The 21,298-nt window shown below is 40.9% G+C and overlaps 1 protein-coding gene and 1 pseudogene across 2 annotated transcripts; one reads left to right on the top strand and one right to left on the bottom strand.

Moving 5' to 3' along the window:
• Positions 1-2,215: 2,215 nt before the first annotated feature.
• On the top strand, positions 2,216-7,385 carry LOC306698957 (zona pellucida sperm-binding protein 3-like; the record flags this gene model as incomplete). The annotated part of the gene is made up of 9 exons (XM_079163458.1): positions 2,216-2,342; positions 3,397-3,698; positions 3,900-4,018; positions 4,405-4,508; positions 4,831-5,008; positions 5,191-5,308; positions 5,450-5,532; positions 6,821-6,909; positions 7,321-7,385. The coding sequence occupies 9 exons, from the start codon at positions 2,216-2,218 to the stop codon at positions 7,383-7,385; spliced, it is 1,185 nt and encodes a 394-aa protein (XP_079019584.1).
• Positions 7,386-9,145: 1,760 nt separating this feature from the next.
• Positions 9,146-16,961, bottom strand: LOC306698488 (zinc finger protein RFP-like; annotated as a pseudogene). Its single transcript, XR_013767729.1, has 3 exons — positions 16,836-16,961; positions 14,160-14,891; positions 9,146-9,932 (listed from the first exon to the last, which is right to left on the bottom strand). The product of XR_013767729.1 is annotated as a zinc finger protein RFP-like (transcript).
• Between the last annotated feature and the right edge of the window lie 4,337 nt (positions 16,962-21,298).

Genomic DNA, 21,298 nt, shown 5'->3' on the forward strand with positions numbered 1-21,298 from the left:
TGGCACAAAACTGTACAAAAAACGCACAATACAAAGTACAAAAGTTATATTTATAGTGTGTAGTGAAGGTATTAAAGAAAGCAATACAGAACAATTATATATGGTTAAGCACCTTATTATTGTAATAAAACTAATATTAGACTTATATATTAGTGGACTAATCGATTAATTGATTTAATCGACGTCAACAAGTTTCTCCACAAAGACCGGTGAACACAATGAATCTTGTGTTTTGAGTCTAGAACTTTCCTAGAAATAAATCACTTAGAATGAGAAAGCGATGAAAGAAAAATGAAGACCCAAGAAGAGCGATTAGTCGACTAATCAACTGAGGGGCGGCAGCTACAATACTTTTTAATATATATATGAATATGTCTTGTTCCGTTGCCTGTGTCGAGTCTCATCACAGCAGAGTTTTGTCGTCTAAAAGCTTTCTGCTTCTTCATCAAGGTCGTCCCGAAAACCTGCTGCCATCATCATCATTAACAAACTGCTTCGTTTTCCAGAAAGAAAAGAAAACAGCCACGTCCGCGTAAAAATATCACAACATTAAACTTAAACGACTGAACCGTTCACACACACACACACACACACACACACACACACACACACACACACACACACACACACACACACACACACACGCTCGGGCTGTTAGCAGCTAATAAATAAAGGAAATGAGCAGAGAGAGAGAGCTCATTAATATCAGTGAAGGTGAGCAGCTAACAGCCCCAGGAGGCTGCTGCTGTTAATACAGGCAATGAATGGAGAGAGATGACTCGAGCTAACGCTAATGCTAACACACACACACACACACACACACAAATACACTCTGGTTTTATGGTGGTCAAACTCTCTCTCTCTCTCTCTCTCTATATATATATATATATATATATAATCAAAACATAAAGAAAGCATGTGCTGTATTACTAGATCATCAGAATAATGAATAGCTATTAAATCTCACTTCATGCTTAAAGGAAAGTCAACAAACTTAAACACGTAACAAATCCATACACAACAATATTTCGGATTATATTTCGGATAGATTATCAATATTTTGGTGATTTTCGACTCAAGATATTTTACCAATGTTATTTGGGATGTTTTACATTATTTAGTTTTGGGATCTTTATTCATATTTTTCAGATAAAGAAGTTTTTACTATATATTTTAGTACATATCTTCTAATATAAAAAAAAAAAATCCCCAGATATTTGACTATCTGATGAATTTTAGATACTGATACTCTTTAATCATCACATTATGGAAAGTATGAACTATATATATAATGCTTACAAAAAAAATTTAAAAGTTATATTTCTTGTATCTTCCTCCTCATCTTCTCCTCCACCATCTTTTTGTCCTTCTCTCCTCCTTTTTCTCTCTTCTTCTCTTCCCTCTCAGGAACTACAGTACATCACCTGGAAACCTGTGTGTGTGTGTGTGTGTGTGTGTGTGTGTGTGTGTGTGTGTGTGTGTGTGTGGTAGTATTAGTGTTAGCATGAGTGTGAGTGTGCCCTTGGCTGGACTAATTATCTCTGTGGAGGACACAGGAGGGAGAGCACGTTTTTCTGCCTCTAATGATTCATAAACAATTTTAACAGGATGAACTCCATCAGGACCTTAATTAGCCAGCGACACACACACACACACACACACACACATACGCTTCACACAAAAACCTGTTATATGGCCATCTATGTATTGTGTGGAAGACCAGTGTAAAATCAAAAGGGACGTTCACATCCAACACCAGAGACCATCTTTGACACAATGTCACGAAGGCTGAGGAGGAGTGTACCTTCAGTTAAGAGCGTTTTTGACATCAGTTTTCTAATTTTAAAACCATTGCAATATCTCTCAAATTCACTCTCTTTTAATGTCAAGAATGAGCATCCATGCTCAACTGCATACACAGATATAAAGAAGAATGCATGTTTGGATAAAAGTGTCACTCCATTAAATGGAAATGTTCTACGTGTCTGCTGCATCTTTTCAGATTTGGTATCTTTGCAAACTTTAGATTTAAAGTTCTGTGTGATTGGCATGAAGCTCAAATGAGTCTCAGCCGGTCGGTGCAGGTGAACGTGGCCCAGCTGGGGAGCAATCAAGTCAATCAGATGGTGGGCGGAGCCAAACTTCTACCCTACAAATAAAACTGCTGCACAGGTGAGCTTGAATTGAACAGAGGAAACAGCACAGACTCCTCAACATGGCCGTGTCAGTTAGAATCCTTTTCTGGCTTCTTTGTGGCGGCGTATCAGCATCGCTGGACTTCAGGTGGAACTATAAGCCTGCTGCTGGCAGGACTAGACACGAGAGACCAGTCCACGAGACAGGTAGACCTCACCCACACCACGGGAATCACTACAACACTAACTTTTGATATCTGATGATTATCTATGTGGTTGATTTATTAGTCAAATGTTTTAAGTTATATAAATTGAATGTTGAGTTTCAGCATCAGATTGAGTGTTTCATTTTGACATGACATGACAGTGATGATATCACTTGTGCGTTTTTATTTTAAAGTTGGCAATCAGAGGGTTGTACAGTGTCACTTGTTTGATGGATAAAATGACTGTTTGATGCTGGAATTTTGCTGAAAGACTCTTTGGTGCTGGGCTCAAACCAATCTGGATGCAATGAGAATTTAAGTCTTTTCAATTAGAAATCTCATGTGGCCTTTGAGAGGTTTATTTATTTTAGAGAACTGACTCGATGTTCTCAATCTCTACTTATGGTGAAAGCATACATCATTTACTCAATATGATTCATTCAATGTTAATTGAAACACTTTCAGTTTTACAGTGGCCAAAAAAAAACTGACTAACTAATTGTCCTTGTAATGATTAAAGCTGAAATTAACTTCATCAAATGACAAGTTAATAAGGGTGGGAATTGATGCTTCATGTCTTAAACTTGCATTCTTTCTAATGTCCATCAGGGGGCGACTCCTCTGGTTGTATAGACGTCTATGAGAAAATGACTCTACTTCTCTCTTGATTTATTACCTCAGTAAACATTGTAAACATGAGTTTATGGTCTCAATCTCTAGTTTCAAGTCTTCTACAATACAGCATGATCATTTAGTAAATCATGGTCCCTTTAGAGTCAAATGGACCATAAAGCAGGGGATGCTTTAGGGCGGGGCTACCTTGTAATTGAAAGGTTGCTACCAGAGCCGTATACGGTGTCTCTACGTCACTCCTTTACAGTCCTTATATGGTCCCTCCTATTCACATGGTTGCAAAAATCAAGATGGAGATGGCCAAAATGCCAAACTCGAGGTTTCAGAACTGCATTCCACAAACCAATGGCTCCACTTGTATACAAGCCATGGTTATTCATAGCATTACCAATGAAACTGATAACTCCCTTCCCTCCCAGCAGTCCAGGAGAAGCAGTCTTTACATGAACCGTTGTCTTGGAGGTATCCGGAGCCACCGGCTGAGGAGGAGCCTCGGTTCCCTCCAGAGTTCCAGCCGAAGACTCCGTCGGCGGCCGACAGCATCAGCGCAGTCTGCGGGGAGAGCTCCGTCTGGGTGGAGGCAAAGAAAGACCTGCTGGGGACGGGTAAACCTGTCCTGGCTGCGGACGTCACGCTGGGAGGATGTCCTGCCACTTGGGAAGATCCTGATGCGCAGGTCTTGATCTTCGAGTCGGTGCTGCACGGATGCGACAGCGAGCTGCTGGTGAGGGATTATGTGAAAAGATAACACTACTTTTTATTGCATAAATTGTTTCAACTGAGCCTGTCTGGTGCTGAGCAGGTGGTGTACAGTAACTTTGTCAGAGCAAACCAGACTGTAAATGTGCTGTAGCTAAAACGCTTCATAAAGATGCAGCTTTCGTGACAATTATTTGATTTAATGTTCCAGTAAATTGTCTTTCAGATGTCTGAGGACTCGTTCATCTACACCTTCACGCTGCTCTACGCTCCCAGTCCTGTGGGGTACGGTCAAATCATCCGAGCCAGAGACGTCGCAGTCAACATTCAGTGTCACTACCAGAGGTCAGATTATATAAAGCTAAACCAGAAAAACAAATGTTTTTGTCGTTTTAGCAGTTATGGAAGATGTACATGAATACCACTGTTAACATTTTATTAAAACATTAATGTGTTCACCACTTTAATGGCGGAGTTGAACTGAATTTCATGTTTGGATTGTTGGATAGCTAAAACTATATATCATGTAATAGTTTGTTGTATCATCTAAAGCTGCTAAGCTTGACTTCCATTTGATTCTACTTACACAATGTACTTAAGCACAGTACTTGAGTAAAAAGTCTACCGAGCTACACTCCACCTCTGTCCTTAAAAGTTTTTTGACAATTGGTCTTTTGGAGAATTTGAAAGTGTTTAATCTCATCTTTGCTGTTAATCTATTTTTGCTTTAGGAAGCATGACGTGAGCAGCTCGCTGTTGCAGCCGACCTTGAGTCCCTTCAGTGTCGCCAAAGCCTCGGAGGAAAATCTCTACTTCTCCATCAAACTCTTGACTGGTGGGTGTTTTGTTCCAACTTCATAAATTATTTTCCTGGTGGTGCTTTTCTATTAAAGGGACATCTTACAGGTGAATAGGGTAGATCATGAAACTTCAACGGTGGATTACTTAAGAATTATTTTTCACTATTGTATAAATTTAGTAAAGTGAGAAGTACAATATTTCTCTTTGAAATGGAATTGTACTTTGTACAACGAAGTTATTTTCCACCTCTGAGGGTCAGTTGGTCTTTTAATAGGAAGCCGCCATAATTTGTTAGATTTCTTGTAAAATTAAAGTTTATCTCTTTCTGAACACTCCTGTCTTTTTCTGTCCCTCAGATGATTGGCAGTACTCTCGTCCGTCCGCTGTGTTCCTGATGGGAGACATGATGAGGTTTGATGTAACAGTCAAACAGTTTCATCACGTCCCCCTCAGAGTGACGGTGGACAGCTGCGTGGCCACAGTTGTTGCGAATAGCGACACAGTCCCTAGATACGTCTTCCTGGGAAACAACGGGTGAGTTTACGTTACTGGTGGTGGTTTTTAAAAGTCCACCTCCTCTCTGAAAAACTCTTGTCGAATCTCAGTTTAACAAGCATGGCTTTCCTTCCGCAGCATGTCCTCCCAAACGACTTATTCTTCTTCTTCTCAATCTTTGTCAGCGTCTGTTGTTTGAGGGTCCTCTTTGTTGTGTTCAGGTGTCTTTTTGACAGTCAGCTGACAGGCTCCAACTCTCGGTTCCTGCCTCGGACCCAAAACGACAGACTGCAGTTTCAGGTGGAGGCGTTCAGGTTCCAGCAGGACGACAATGGCGTGGTGAGACTCAAACGCATCACACACTTCCTGTATCTCCTGCGTGATTAGGATTTTACCTGGGATTTTCTAACTGTTCCTTTAGTCCAGACAGCCGCTGGTTTCTAGGTCGACTAACTTGAATGAGTACCTTTGTCTCTGTAGATCTACATCACCTGCAGTGTGAAAGCCACTGCAGCTTCTGGAGCTGTTGATGCCACAAACAAGGCCTGTTCATTCTCCAACGGGTGAGACGCCACTGATACTACAACTCCCATCATGCCTTATGCTGCAAACATTACAAATACTTGATGGTGTTTCTGTCAGTGGCGGCTGGTGGAACATGTTCCAGGTAGGGCCATCCTATCAATTTCAGCAAACATCCCAGTATGATTTTAATTCAAAAACAATTGTAAGTATCAAACATGCATTACTTGATTGAGATGGACCTTGTTATAGGAGGTAAAGATCAGGAGAAGTAAACATGAAGTGTAATTGGGAATACTGATGTTAAATTAAGCTATGATGAGTTTTCATTGTTACTTTACCATCTCAATTGAATGTTGATGCCTCCATGACCAAGTTAAGCAGATGAGACTGAGGACAACTATATAGAAGAAAAGATGTTCACTTTGCCTAATATGTAGCTTGACAGAGTTCTCATGTTTCCTTACCTCCTCATCCCTCACTCCCTAACTGTCCATGCTGGATCTGTCCCCGTTGTTTTAAAAAGCTAAATAAGTTATTAGCATGACAGCATCCAGCTAGCCAAACCTGTCTGGTGTACAGCTAGTAGAGAAGCTTCGCATGTACTGCTTCCCTTTCCCGCTAGTCTGCTGTCTGATTGTGAGGTCAGACTGATCTGGGATCAGCTCTTTGGCCTGAAGTTTCTCCTCAAAGTTTTCCTCTCAAACGGGTCTTGGAGGAGTAGTGCTCGCACTGGCGCTCGCCTGTAGAGACTTCTCTTGACGAGAACGCGCAGCTTGGGGCCAAACAAATTTGGCCGCGAGCTGAATCTATTGGAGGACGCTGATTGGCTAAATTATGTCACTCATTTATATCTTTAATCGGCAATTGGCTAAACTGTTTCATAGACCCGCCTCTTTTGGGCCAATTCTCGATGGCCCCAGCGCTGCGGAGAGGATGTGCCAGAAAAGCATATATTTTGCACAGATATCATATTTTACAAATATTACTGGGTACAGTCCATATTTCAACCTTTGTCTTTTTTTTTTTTTTTTTTTTTTTTTTGTGGGGCCACCCCATGGCCCTCTATTGGCCAGCCGCCACTGGTTTCTGTGCTAAAATACTGAGGAACTTTATTATATTGATATTTAATTAACAACTAAAAACAACTTATCAATCTGACAGACAAAACAAACTTCTTGTCGTCTCAGAAATCATAACAATAATCTAACATTTGTGTGCACTGCAGTATCACTAAAAGGTGATGGATACAAATCTGAAGTGAAAAGAGATGACTTTTGAAACGTTTCTCCAAACGATTGTAAGAGGCAGAGCTTTTGTTGTTGATAGGTGGAGGGAGGCCAGTGGCAGCAATGAAGTCTGTAGCTGCTGTGATTCAGACTGTAAAACAGGAAGCCAGAGTCACTCGACTGGAACAGGTGAGTGGGTGGACTCCGAAACCAGTTGGACGAGCGCAAACTGTACTCGGCACATGCTGGGTCAACCTGAAAATACTGTACTGTTAATATAGATACCAGATGTATGTACCAACAACATTTTAAATATTACATACTCCACCTTAATGTTCAAATAATTAAGAGTGTAATTAAGGTCAAAGTTCTATTGATTAGATTATTTTTTTCTTAATAATGTAGTAAAGGTATATTACTGTTGGATAGGTTATAGTTTAGAATATTTTTTTTTATAATGGAAAATTTCAGTTCAACTTGACTAAATGATGCACAACATATCTCTTAATTGATAACCTTTTTTGGGGGTGAACCCTTTAATTTAATCCAGGGGTAGCTGTAATCTCTTATAAACTGTGTTTTGTGTTTTCTTTGCTGCAGGAGCGCAGTGGGAACAGGAAACAGCTGTTGGTCCAATCACAGTGAAGGAGAGACCTCTACAGTGACAAAACAAGGACTTTTAATATGAAATTAATGTGATTAAAGCTCTTAATACTGTGATCAGACAGTTTGTTCTCAAGGTTAAATTGGAAGAAACACTGGAACAAAGCGGTTGATTGAAAGTACAACTAAATTTCCAAATGTTTAATGGGTCAAACTAATTATCTGAAAGCTCTAATGTATCTGACTTTTGTAGTTTAAATGAAACAAATTCCAAAAACTCTACATGCATAGAGGCCTCACATCAGTCATCAACGATCCTTATTTTAACCTGACTCAACAAACTCTGCAGTTCCTTTTTGTCTACCAGCCATATGACCCGAGCGTAGCATTAGCCTGTTCAGGGGATCCCAGCTTCTAGTCTGACTTGATCAACGCTCCAATTATCCAGGAAACCAATATGTTCTGAATCAGTAATTTGTTAATAGATCTGTGTGGTTAATGGGAAATTTCCACCATCACATCTGTTAATTGAAAGTTCTTCTGGATGAAATTAAATGACAAAATCCAGTGTAAAAGCTTTTTTCATTCTGTTAAGAGTTTGTTGACTTTATTCAAGAGGTGGACAACATATTGTCATGGCGGGGAGGAAAGTCTATGGCATGACTAAACACATGTACATTGTCAGACAAAGTAACTAATTAAGGCAATGACTAATTAAAAATTCAATCCAGACATGTTTTGGTGCAAACCAACATTTCTCACTGGAAGTTTGACTGCTTGACTCATTAAAGTCCATTAGCAGTCTACATGTGTACGTTTTAACCACAATTGGCTAATCAGTTGTGATATTGCTGTTCGTACACCTTTACACTGAGATTTACAGTCTCATGCAGTTTAAGCTAATCTGTTGCATCCACTGCATGTTGCTAGGCCTCAGCCAGCATCTGTTTGCGGCGCGTCTCCTCCAGCTGTATAACCACTCTCTCCTTATATGAAGGTGGACTGACTCCTGCCCAGTCCTGGGTGGGTGGAGCAGTGTTCGTGGTCTTCGGAGCATGAGAGCTGCTCCACCTAAGTGCTTCTCTTCATTTCAGAGATTTCCTGTTTCAGCCCTTTGAAGCCTTCAGCCTGTTTCTTTCTCTGCTTCTCTTTGATCACCTCTTGGCTGTATAAAAACAATAGCTCTGCTCAGACAGGAAGTCCTATTCGGGGCAAATGATTAAGGTCCATCGTGGCAGTGCGGGTTTTTAGAGAGAATTGATATTGAATATATTCTGCAGTTAATTTTCATTTCTTTTGTACATTTATTATGTCTGATACTATGCGCTCAGTATCAATTCTGTCTCACTGTGTGTCTCCTTTGTCAAAGCTTACTCTGAAACTAAAGATCTTCAGACAGTCTTTTATTTTGCTCTGCTCTCAGAAGCTTCAATAAAAATACAAACTCTCACAATGACAAAGGTTCTTGATTTGGCATCCAGAATTTCCAAAAACTTGCATATTTCTGAGTACATCGTTTCTGATGATTCAGATGGTTATTAGAATACATTCAACTTCATTAAATAATATGAATGTGTTTGAGTAGCAATGACAAATCAAAGAAACATTTACAAAACGAAAGGGGGGGGCAATCTGTGTACACTGTAGCTTACCAACAATAGACATGTATTTCTTTAAGTGAAAGCCAGTTTTGCTGTAAAAAACTAAATGGTTCCACTCAGTGTGAATGACGGGAGAGATGAGCAGAGTTTTTACCACCATCATTAAAACATGGACTAAAGTATGGGTAGAGTTTCTCAGTGAAGCAATAGCCAGTAAAGGACTAGATCAGAGCTGCAGCATCAACATAAAAGGAGACAAGACCCTCCTCATAATCCACAAACACCCCCACCTTCTCAGGCTGAGACTTCAGAGAGAAGAACTGGGCTGTTGGTACAAGCTTTGCACTCATTGTTGCCCCTCAAACATAGTCCAGTAACTATTTTGAGGAGTCGGTGTGATGTTTCCCTTTTTGATAGACTCTCTGACCACTCCTAAATCCCACTTAGTCTTCTTTAACCTGAACCTCGTAATGTTTCTGAAGCGAAACTCTGCTTTGCTAAGACATAAGCACTATAGTCAAATCTTTCTGGATTGTCTGGAAGATTCTTCTTTACATCACCATGTTTAACTTCTTTTCCATCATCAGACAGGATGAGATAAGGATTTGCTGTATCAGGATCAAGTGTCACATCCACTGCAGACTGCTGGACCCTCTTCAGCTCGGCCTCAAACAGCTTCTTCATCTGTTCACTGAGCGTCTCCTCCAGCTGATTCACAGCTCTCACCACAGTCCCCTCATGTGAAGGTGGACTGACTCTGACTCCTGTCCAGTTCTTGGTGGGTGGAGCAGTGTTCAGGGTCCTGAAGCTCTGGAGGAGGTGGAGGTGGTCTTCAGAGCGTGAGAGCTGCTCCACCTCAGTGCTTCTCTTCTTCAGCTCAGAGATTTCCTGTTCCAGCTCTTTGATGAAGCCTTCAGCCTGTTTCTCTGTCTTTCTCTGCTTCTCTTTGATCGTGTCGATGAGCTCGGCCTGGCTTCTCTCAACAGACTCCTTCAGAGCGGTGAAGACCTGAACACCATCTGCTATAAAAGGAGACCAGACCCTCCTCATAATTCACAAACACCTCCACCTTCTCAGGCTGAGACTTCAGAGAGAGATGGACTGTAGGGTCATCACAAGTTCTGTACACATTCTCATTCCTCAAACATATTGTCCAGTAACCATTCTGAATTGTCAGTGTGATATTACCCTAACTGTTAATCGACTCTCTAAATCCCACTTAGTCGTCCCTTTAACCTAAACTTCGTAGTAAAATCTTCCTGAATAGAAACTCTGCTTTGCTAAGACACAAGTAAATGGTCCGTTCCATAAGTGGGGGCTCGTACCGGGATATCTTTGTTGGAGTAGCCTGAGGAAATCTCAACGTTTGTTGAGTTTGCTAGAGAAAAGGGGACACTAGCAAGCAAAGCAACTGACTTCAGCTCACTACCTGAATTAATGTTGCTGGAAGAATTTAGGGACTGTGTTACAGAGCGGACCATGGTGTATTTGTATGAACAGAAAGTAACTATCTGGCAAGAAGCTGCCGTCCTGGCAGAGGAGTTTGCATTGTCACACAAGAGCATCTTTGTGGGCAAGCGTGAAACATCTTCCCATGTGTTAGATCCGGGAGTTTTATACCCTTATACTGGGCTATCTAATGATCAACTCTCTATTAAAAGGTCGATAAGCTGGTGGTCGAGGAAACTCACCTAGCTTTGTTCATTACCAAGATTCCTGACACGTACCCTGCTTCCTCCGGTAACTGCATACGACCGAGAGGCTGGCAGCTTTCCTCTAATGGATCTAGGCTCTTGGTAAGGTGCCAGGATAGGTTTTGATAGCTAGGATTTAAGCTATAAGGGCTTGTTTAGTGGACTAGGAACTAAGATAACCATTCAGAATGCTATTGTTGTTATTGTTGAGGGGAGACCTTTTCAGGGGAGAGACAGGCCGCTGGACTTCTGCTGCTACTAACTTTCTGCAGCGAAGTCACATAAAAAATGAACTGGATCTGTCTTACAATCAAAAAGTATTTAATTAACATGAGAAGCTAGAACAGTTGCAAACTGAATTACTCTATCGATATCAATATGTCCCTTGGGGCAGAGTCCTCACATGCCCCACCTAATCGGCCAGCTCAGCTGGTCAACTACAGAGTGGTAACGGCACGAACTGAACACAAAAACTCTCTGGAACTATCCTATATTTAAAAGTCTCTGTCCGAAAGTTCAAATGTCCAGTATTAGCCTCTGTGATTGGCCGAAATGCAATAAACCCTAATGGGTTTGGCCAGTTATCAGCTCAGTGTTTGGTTGAAGTCGTCCAGACTCCTCCTGCTCTGTTGGTCATCTGTCCAGCTCCTCTGTGTCCCCTTTGATGTCCCCTTTGATGTCTCTGGTACTCGACCTATTCCCTTATATGGTCGTGAAAAGCCTGTCCTCTGCATTCCTCACTGACCCTATCTCCCCTGCTTCATGGCTCAGAACCCCCATACCTATGTGACTGTACTTTGGTTCAATAATTCCAATGATTATGTTAAAGACTCCTACAAGTAAACTTATTGCAAACATATAATATCTTCTATAAGTAAACATCCTGTAAACCTATAATACATTCCATAAGTAAATATATTGTGACTCTTAACATAATTTACATTCTTATCATTGTGACAATTTTATTCACCACTAGGGGTGCTATTAATTCTACTAAATAATGCTTTTAATACTTAAATTCTTCACATTATGCACACAAGAATATTTTAACTTTTTACAACCATGAGTACTTTTTACTACTTGGTGAATAAATTCTCAGAAATATTTACTTTAAATGCAGTTTAGATATTTATTGCAGGCTACTTAGCAAGGGCATAGCAACAGCTCATACAAATAATACTACTTTACTTCAATTCATTACGGTTTGATTACAACTCTAAACTTGTACTGTAGAGAGGATGGGTGAGGCTGGATGAAAAAGTAATAAATCCTTTGTGGTTAGGGAGTGGAGGCCCAGCCGAGCCTCAACTCCTCCTGTGAGGGACAACAATGTTCATTCAGCAGTCCTTCGGGCTCAGTACAAAGTCAGAAAGTAGCTTCCTCTGTTATCTAGTTTCAAGCAAGGGGGAGAGGAAAATCTCCGTCAGACAATTCTTGCTCACGAGCGGCGTTCTCTTTGCCTTCAACAGAGACGGAGTCCTCCGATGCTTCTCTCGAACAATGTCCAGTGGTCTCAGCCGAGTACTGGACGGTGTCCAGCATCAAATTCCAACTCGATCTTTTGAGTCTTCTCTGTTTATTGTCCCGTTGAGTTGTTCATTTTTACACACACACATTTTGATCTAACAGGTTATACTTTCCTATATGGTCAATGCTGCACGCTCTCTGTCTCAAAGACAGAGAGCGATGCAACAACACTTCCTCTTTTTGACTCAACCGTCCCAACGTCCTGTTCTTATGAGGACACATACAGTTTACAAACACATACACCCAATATGATCACTAAACTTTCCAGAACTTTCTGTCAACAGACACATTATTATAATCACATTACAGCTGTAGCTGTTAAATCACTTAATATCCAATACATAAATGCATAAATCGACTATTAGATTATACGTTTTATTTTAATCATATATGCTCTGTGTTCTTTGGCCTGATCTTCTTAGTCCGTTCTTTATTCTTATAACTTTCGGGCAGCTCTTCTGGGATCTCAAAACGACTTGACACATGAGACAATCATAAGAAATGCTGACTCGCACTCCCAGGGATCAAAAGGGGCCCCGGCAAGTTCAACGTCAGACAAGCGGTGTTCCTACTGTCACAAAACTGGCTATGTTATTGCTGAGTGTCTGAAGTAATGCAAGCCAAGGGTATTGGTTTAATCAAAACGGTTAATCTTTCCAACTCCCCGTTAACGCTTGGTATGCCTGAAGAACCTGATGAATGTTTCAAGCCATTTATTTTTGATGGATTTGTGTCAGTGACAGGAGTTGTGGAAGACCAGAGGCCGGTGGGCATACTGAGAGACACTGGTGGGTCGCAGACCTTCATTCTCGCTGATCTTCTGCCGCTCAGCACTGAGACCTCCTGTGAAGCTAATGCAATAGTACGGGGCATTGAGATGGGTTACGTACCTGCCCCACTTCATCGTGTGCATGTCCAGTCAAAGCTAATCTCTGGGTTCTTTGATGTTGCTGCACCCTACTCATTTCCTATACAAGGGTTTGAGTTCATCATGAGAAATGATATAGCTGGGGATAAGGTACTGCCTAGTCCTGAAGTTGTGGATATCCCTGTTACTAGTCCAGATAAGGATGAGGTGTTGATGTCATCCTGGCGTGTTTTCTGTCAGTGTCCTCACCAGATCCCAGGCTCATAAACAGGAAGAGGAAACCAACCTGGCCGACTCCATACTTGCACATGTCTTTGCAGAAGACAAGCTGCTCCCCTTTGATCGTCGGGATTCTACACCTCCTGAACTGATAACTACTATGCCTCTAGAAGAGAGATGTGTTTGTGTTTAAGGTCTGCCACGCCCCTTTGTGATCCTTGTCCTTAACACCGAGGCTGTCGGCCCGAGAGCGCTTGTCCTTAACACCGAGGCTGTCGGCCCGAGAGCGCTTGTCCTTGTCACTAAGGGTGACCACGAGAGACCGGTCGTCCTTGGCACCGAGGCTGTGGGCCCGAGAGCGCTTGTCCTTAACACCGAGGCTGTCGGCCCGAGAGCGCTTGTCCTTGGCACTAAGGGTGACCACGAGAGAGTGGTTGTCTTTGGTGCGAAGGCTGTTGGCAAGGGACCTTCATCACCATGTTTAACTTGTTTTCCATCATCAGACAGGATGAGAAAAGGATTTGCTGTATCAGGATCAAGTGTCATATCCACTGCAAACTGCTGGACCCTCTTCAGCTCGGCCTCAGTGAGCAGCTTCTTCATCTGTTTGCTGAGCGTCTCCTCCAGCTGATTCAAAGCTCTCACCACAGTCCCCTCATGTGAAGGTGGACTGACTCTGACTCCTGTCCAGTTCTTGGTGGGTGGAGCAGAGTTCAGGGTCCTGAAGCTCTGGAGGAGGTGGAGGTGGTCTTCAGAGCATGAGAGCTGCTCCACCTCAGTGCTTCTCTTCTTCAGCTCAGAGATTTCCTGTTCCAGCTCTTTGATGAAGCCTTCAGCCTGTTTCTCTGTCTTTCTCTGCTTCTCTTTGATCGTGTCGATGAGCTCGGCCTGGCTTCTCTCAACAGACTCCTTCAGAGCGGTGAAGACCTGAACACCATCTGCTATCTCTCTGTCTGCATCTTCCCCACTGAGCTCCACTGAGTGTTTGATCTCCTGAATCTTCAGTTGTCTCTTCTGGATCATCTGCTGAATTTCAGCCTCAGTCTTCCCCAGCTCAGCCTTCTTTCCTTCATATTCTTCTTTCAGAGGAACAACATCATGGGTCTTGTGGTCTAAAACAGTGCAGAACATGCAGACACACATCTGGTCGGTCTTACAGAACAGCTCCAGCAGTTTATCGTGCTCCGTACACATCCTGCCTTCCAGGTTCTCCACAGGGTCGATCAGCTGATGTCTTTTCAGACCTGACATTGTCAGATGAGGCTCCAGGTGAGTCTCACAGTAGGAGACCAGACACACCAGGCAGGACTTCAGGGCCTTCAGTTTGGTTCCAGTGCAGACGTCACAGGGAACTTCTCCTGGTTTGGCAGCTTGTTGCTCTGAGCTGCTGCTGCTGGCTTTCTGTTGAGCTGACTGTCTGAACTGAGCAGCCATCTCAGAGATCAAAGTATTGACCCGCAGCTCAGGTCTGGTGTTAAAAATCTCTTTACAGTTTGGACACTGAGACTGGACATTAACGTTCCAGTGTTGAGTGATGCAGGTTTTACAGAAGTTGTGTCCACATGGTATGAGGACTGGATCAGTGAACACATCCAGACAGATGGAGCACAGAAACTGATCTTCAGTCAGCAGACAGCTGGCAGCAGACATATCTATACTCTGAGGAGAAAAAGAAAGAGAAAAGAAAGAGCGCTTAGGAGAGGAAAACACGTACAACTCCTAGACCGGACAAAGACATGTTCCAGACCTGTCAATCACAGTAAGCCCTGCCCTAAAGCATACCCTGCTTTATGGTCTGTTTGACTCTAAATGGACCATAATGTACTAAATGAACATCATGCTGTATTGAAGAAGACTTGAAACTAGAGATTGAGACCATAAACTCATGTTTACAATGTTTACTGAAGTACTAAATCAAGAGAGAAGTAGAGTCCTTTTCTCATAGACTTCTATACAATCAGACTTCTTTTTACAAATGGGGGAATCGCTCCCTGCTGGACAGCAGAGAGAATGCAAGTTTTAAGACACTTCAGCATCAGCTTCACTCGGTAGAACCAGAGGTTGTCGCCTGGTTGCAGGCTAGCAAGTATACGAATTTGAATTTAATTTTCTAATAGACAGTCGACTCTCATTAGCCAATCATCATCCGATAATAACCGAGTAGTGTCCATTATCCATCAATCAATTTCATCTGTAGCATTTGAGAAGAACAGCTGGATCCCAAGTTCAAAGACCAGGAGAATTCTGCCTAATTTATACTTATGTGGAAAAGCAGAAAAGCAACCACTTCACAAGAAAACAGATCTTTGTTTTTGTAGTTCACAGAAAGATGGCATTGTTTTTTGTTTTATGTGTCATGTCTGTATGGCTTTGACGGTTCTCACCTGTTTTTATAATGGCAATGTATTTATAGTCTTTAATGTACCATTGTGGTGTTTTTTCTTATCTTTTTTCGGGGAATATTTATTTTAACTGTTTAAATGATACCATTAATCGGTCAAAATTCATATTATTGTTGAAAGGATTAATGATGAAATTCTTTAATTAAAGGCTAGTTCTTAAGTTATTAAAGCCGACAGGTGCCCAGATGTTAGAGTCCTGGTGTTGCACCCTGTCCTCGTGACACAGTTCTGACTTTGTTGTTCTGTCAATATGACAAGAATAAACTATAAAAATGTCAGACAGAAATCTATATTTGTAATCTGTGAATCCATTCAGAGTCCTAGAAGATTGCAATTCGTCTGAAATCCCTCCCCAGTTTACAAGCTTACTTTAAACCAATAAAAAGTGAAATCATCGTCACGTGATAGCCAGAAACCAGATTATATTTCACCCAATGTGTTCAGCCTCTATTAATCTCCACAATGACTGTTAACCTGCATTCAACAAAAGCCAGCTCCAACGTGATTGGTCAATAGTACTCTTTTGTTTTTAGTGACGTCACCTTGTTCCAGATCTCAGAAAGAGAAGTTAAGGACACACCTATGAAAATATAATACTAGAAGTATTCTTTTAAGATAAATACTTCCATGTGTCTTCTTTTACGTGTCTGAGTCTCGCTGCCTTGCTCATGGGCTGAGGCAGAGAGAAAAGAGAGAGAAGCTAAACTGGTAAATAACTGCAGAACTGGTTGTTTATGAAGAGAAGATCCTTGAAAAACGTGAGAGCCATGGAAATGCAGTCTGATATAATTACCTCCTGTGTGCCCAGGCACTGAGAAGATTACACACACACACACACACACACACACACATTTCTATTTCTATCTACAACCCCCACGACCACCGATTGACCTCAGCTCAACATTTGCTCTGAGTAGAACTTCCTGTCTGAGTAGAACTGAAGTTTTGAGTTCAACCAGGAAGCAGGTCTGTGAATTAGCTTAAGCTAATGCTAGCTGTGACTGTATTCTGTCTAACCTTTAACTAGTCAGAGTTCAGTCACTGTGGTTTAGTTTCTACCTCTGATGGTTTTATCTAAAATGACACATTTCTATGGCTTAATATTCTTTATATGATAAAACAAGATGTAAAACAGTCAGATTCTGGTTTGAACTAAACTTTGTATATTGTGTATTTAGTCTTTGTAGAACAGTGTACTCACCAGAGTTTGTCAGAGACTCTGTTGTGTTGTTGAGAAAAAGCTGCTGGATTCAGTTGAATGTTTCTTCAGAGAGAAACAGAGAGACTTGTCTCGACTGCAGCTCTGCTGTTGCTTAGACAATCTTTCACTTTCATTTCAGGAAATGTGACTCAGCAGATCTCCTCTTTCAGTGTTGCTCCTCCTCTCAGTGAGGGAGGGGTGGAGGAAGTATTCAGATCCTTAACTGAAGTAAAAGTACTAATACCACACTGTGAAAATACTTCACTTCAAGTAAAAGTCCTGCTTTCAAAACCTATTATCAGGCAAATGTGCATTAAGTATGAAAAGAAAAGTACTCATTGTGCAGTAAAATGTTGCCCTTTTGAAATATGAAATAAGATGTTTCTGGAATAATATTCCTGCTGCATTAATGTGTATGTTGTATTTTAACTTCTTTATATCCTGTTTGTTAGTTTAATCTACATCAATGCATCATATTCTATAAGATCATCATATGTTTGTAGCGTCTTTCTCCTGTGAGAACCACGTATCTCTAAAAAGAACAAACGGCCTGTTTTCAGCTTTGTGACGATGCATTTTCCAGCTGATCCAAGACGCTTTTTAAAGAGTTTATTTATCTGAATTTTACACATAAAGGAACACTTCATCCTTCAGTTCATCACAAACATTCAACATCAACACATAAAGGAACACTTCATCCTTCAGTTTATCACAAACATTCAACATCAACACATCTGGAGATACGTGATTTTACCTAGCAACCCTGTCTCCTAAAAGAAACGTATTTGTAATAAGTCAAACGGAGAAAATACGTTTCTAGTCAAACGTAATTGAGAATGCATTTTAGTTTTGGGGGAACGTAATTTTTAGGAGACAGGGTTGCTGGACGGCCTCTTTGAGCCCTTAATTAAGTCATTCTTTTGTGAATACGAGCCCTTTACACCATGAATGACCTTTTACCTTCCGTCTGACCTGTTCATGCTGCGGGGACTTTACTTTACTGGGTCAGTCGGCGCTGTGCTGAGACAGCTGCTCTGCCACCTCGCCAATCGTCCATTTAAGATGACATCACCTGCGTGGATGCAGCTGGAGAGGGTGTCGTCATGCATCACGGAGAGGGCAGAGCAGAGGGCTCATCATCTGTTTTCTATATATAACCCTGACCTACACTCTCCTCCTCCTCCTCCTCCTCCTCCTCCTCCTCCTCCTACACCCTCCTCCTACACCCTCCTCCTCCTCCTCTTCCTCCTCCTCGCCGCCAAGCCGCCTCGCCACGTCCTGAGCGTCCGAGGCAGCGGCATCCATCACGGGCCGGAGAGGAGCCTCCTGTCGGATTCATCCATCTCTGCCCTCCTCATCTCGGGGGAGGAGAGGACCACTGCTGGCTGTGTGAACCTGAAACAAGAGAGGTCACAGGGTCAAGCTTCAAAATAAAAGTCTTTAACGCATCGAAACGTCAGTGACGAACTTTGTGTTTCTGTTCCAGTGCCGATTTTATTTTGTCTGTTTTCATTTATTTACTACATAAAAAGTCTGAAAACTCACGGCACAAAGCTGAAAGGGTTTTGAATGCAGGACTTTTATTTGTAGAGGAGGATTTTCACTGTGTAGTATTGATACTTTTACTTCATTAAAGGATCTGAGCACTTCATTCCACCACCCGTCATCAAACACCCCGCCACAATAAAACAATCATCACTCAACTTCTGGTTCAAATCCGCCTCAACTCTTCTCCACGGACCGTCACGTGTTCTTCATCAGCTTCAGGGTCCATCAGACATTCAACAGGTTCATCAGGACTCTCTTCTCACTTAGTCTACTGAACAACAAAAAAGTAAAACCCTCCTTGAAAACACGTTTCTCTAAACCCTCTGCACTTTGTTTATAGCTATGTGGATACTCTTGTTTTTGTAACATAATTGTCCTTACATTTTTTATTTAAATTATTATGTGTGTTATTCTAGTTACATACTGTATGTTCTATATGTGCTGCTTATGTTTACCTGAATTCTTCAAGTCAGAAGAAATAAAAAAGTTCTTCCAGACAACATTGAAGACAGATAATTAGATTTCTACCAATGCAGAGACGAAGTCTGCTGAGAGTCTGAGGTTAAATTGATCTCATCCAGAGTCATTCTAGTGTTAATAATCTGTTGCCGACGCCAAAATAATCATCAACAGGTTTAAGGAAAAAATATCAAGCTGACTTTGTGCTGCCTCCTGGACTTCAAAGTACACTGGTTCAAATCCCCAAAACAAGAATTAAATGTAACACGAGGCGGACTTTGTGACCACAAAGGGGTTTTGAACAGGTGTGCAGGTGAATGAGGAATTTAAAACCAATATGATTTGATTGAGTTGTAAAGTTCATGTTCAGCTGAAGGTTAAACCAGTTTGGTTGAATTGAATGGCAGTTTGAAATCTTATTGGTTCAAAATGAACTCTTTGTATCAAAGAAAAATGACTTTTTTTTAGAGAAACTACACACACACACACACACACACACACACACACACACACACACACACACACATAGAGCAGTGAGTGCAGCAGCAGCGCCGCCTGCTGTCTCTGAATAACATCACATCCTGGAAAACCTGGAACTATCTTTATTCAATCATGGAAACATCCTGGAAAATGTTTCTTTTTTAAAATAACCTTAAATGTCTTTGAGAACATCGAGTTTGTCTTTTGTGGAAAGTGCGTCTGAGACGTTTCCAGTAATTAACATAAAAACTTCACATCAACGATTTTGTTCTCATCAATGGAAAGAAAATGTGTGAGATTGAATTATTACTGAACACCTTTAAACCCAACAAATGTTTATCAAGATATTAAAGTTCTGGTTGCTCTTCAAGTGGCCGATAAAACAATATTTGACTGTGTATGCTTTTATTTTGCAGGTATCTATTTTCTATGTTTTGATTATCAGCTTTACATTTCCTATTTATATAAGAAACTTGTCCCTTCTAAACCTCAAACATGGTTTCATTTAAATAAAACTTTGAGGCATAAAACTGTAAAACTATACAATATTTTACTCACAATAAGAAAAGGTTATAAAGGTTTAAAACAAATGAATGTGTCTATCAGTTTCTTCTTCTTTGCTCTCCCGTTATTGATCTCATGACCCCTCTGATTTATCCGGTGGCCCTTCGGAGGGGCCCGACCCCTAGGTTGTGAACCACTGGACTAAACTGTATACAAAGCAGTTAAAACTGGCTCCACCTCGAGCAGCTATAACAGAAAAATGTACAATCTTATAATGAAATATATAATGATATATCAACCAGTTTCTGCACATTCAGAGTACTTTTAATTCTTTAAGTGTACTTTTACTGCGATATGGAGCTTGAATGCAGGACTTGTGGAGTATTTTAAGATCGTTGAACAGCTGCTGCATTCCACACTTTAACCTAATGACAGAAAATACAAAGTGAAAGAAGTAAAAGAAGATCCTGAACAGGGGATCAAACAATATTTTATATAACTGTTACACTATTATATTATTATTATTACTCATGCGTTCATATAAAAGCTTGATTTCACTGTTGTAGTTGCTTTAAGTGGAGCTCATTTTGAACTACTTCTTAAAAACTATTTCCTGATATTTATTTATAGGAGCTCTGTTGTTCCTCTGCCAGGATCAGCGAGACGACGTGATGACGTACTGACGACAGACGCAACCGATTTCTGAGGCTTTCAAGTGCTTTATGGAACGTTGGAATTATGAATTCTTTTACATAAACACAAATAACCAATCAGTGAGAAGAGGAGCGCTTGTACATAGCTTTGTTTGATACAACTCCTATAAAGACATAAATGTTGTGTACGTTCCAAACATTGGACATTTCAAACATTCTATTAATCTGAACTCTGTCAGATACTCTGTCTATAAATATGAATTGATCATCCTTTTTTCAATTCCCATAAAACATTTAATGATACCGTATTCAAATCAAACCACTTTTTCAATAAAACTAATTCATTTTCAATATTATCCAAAACGAAGAGTTTGACACTTGTTTGAGGTTTTACAGGGTTTTCCACTTGATATAGTTATGCAAATAGGAAACAGTTAAATAAATAATGAATGAAATGTAAAAATACTTAATTATGTATTGTGTATTTAGAGCTCATCAAGTGTATTAATCTGTCCAGGTAAGAATTTAGGCACAATATAAAGAAAAAATAGATGTAAAATCTGAATATCCACCACAAAACATCCAAATATAGATATAATATTTAATCTAAGTTGAGCATCTATTTGCTTCTGTTATTACCGTAATTTATGTCAAACATAAAGGCTGGAACAACAAAATATGAGAATTATCAAATATCAAGATTAGAGTTGTCTGGCAGCACTTGAACGCACCACCAGGCTCCTCCTACTTCCGGTAAAGAAACCGCTATCTGTCAGAGAAAAACATCCCCAGCTGAATTCCGCTACATTGTCACACTTT

This window comes from Pholis gunnellus (genome assembly GCF_910591455.1).
Source record: "Pholis gunnellus genome assembly, chromosome: 7".
Lineage (NCBI taxonomy): Eukaryota > Metazoa > Chordata > Actinopteri > Perciformes > Pholidae > Pholis > Pholis gunnellus.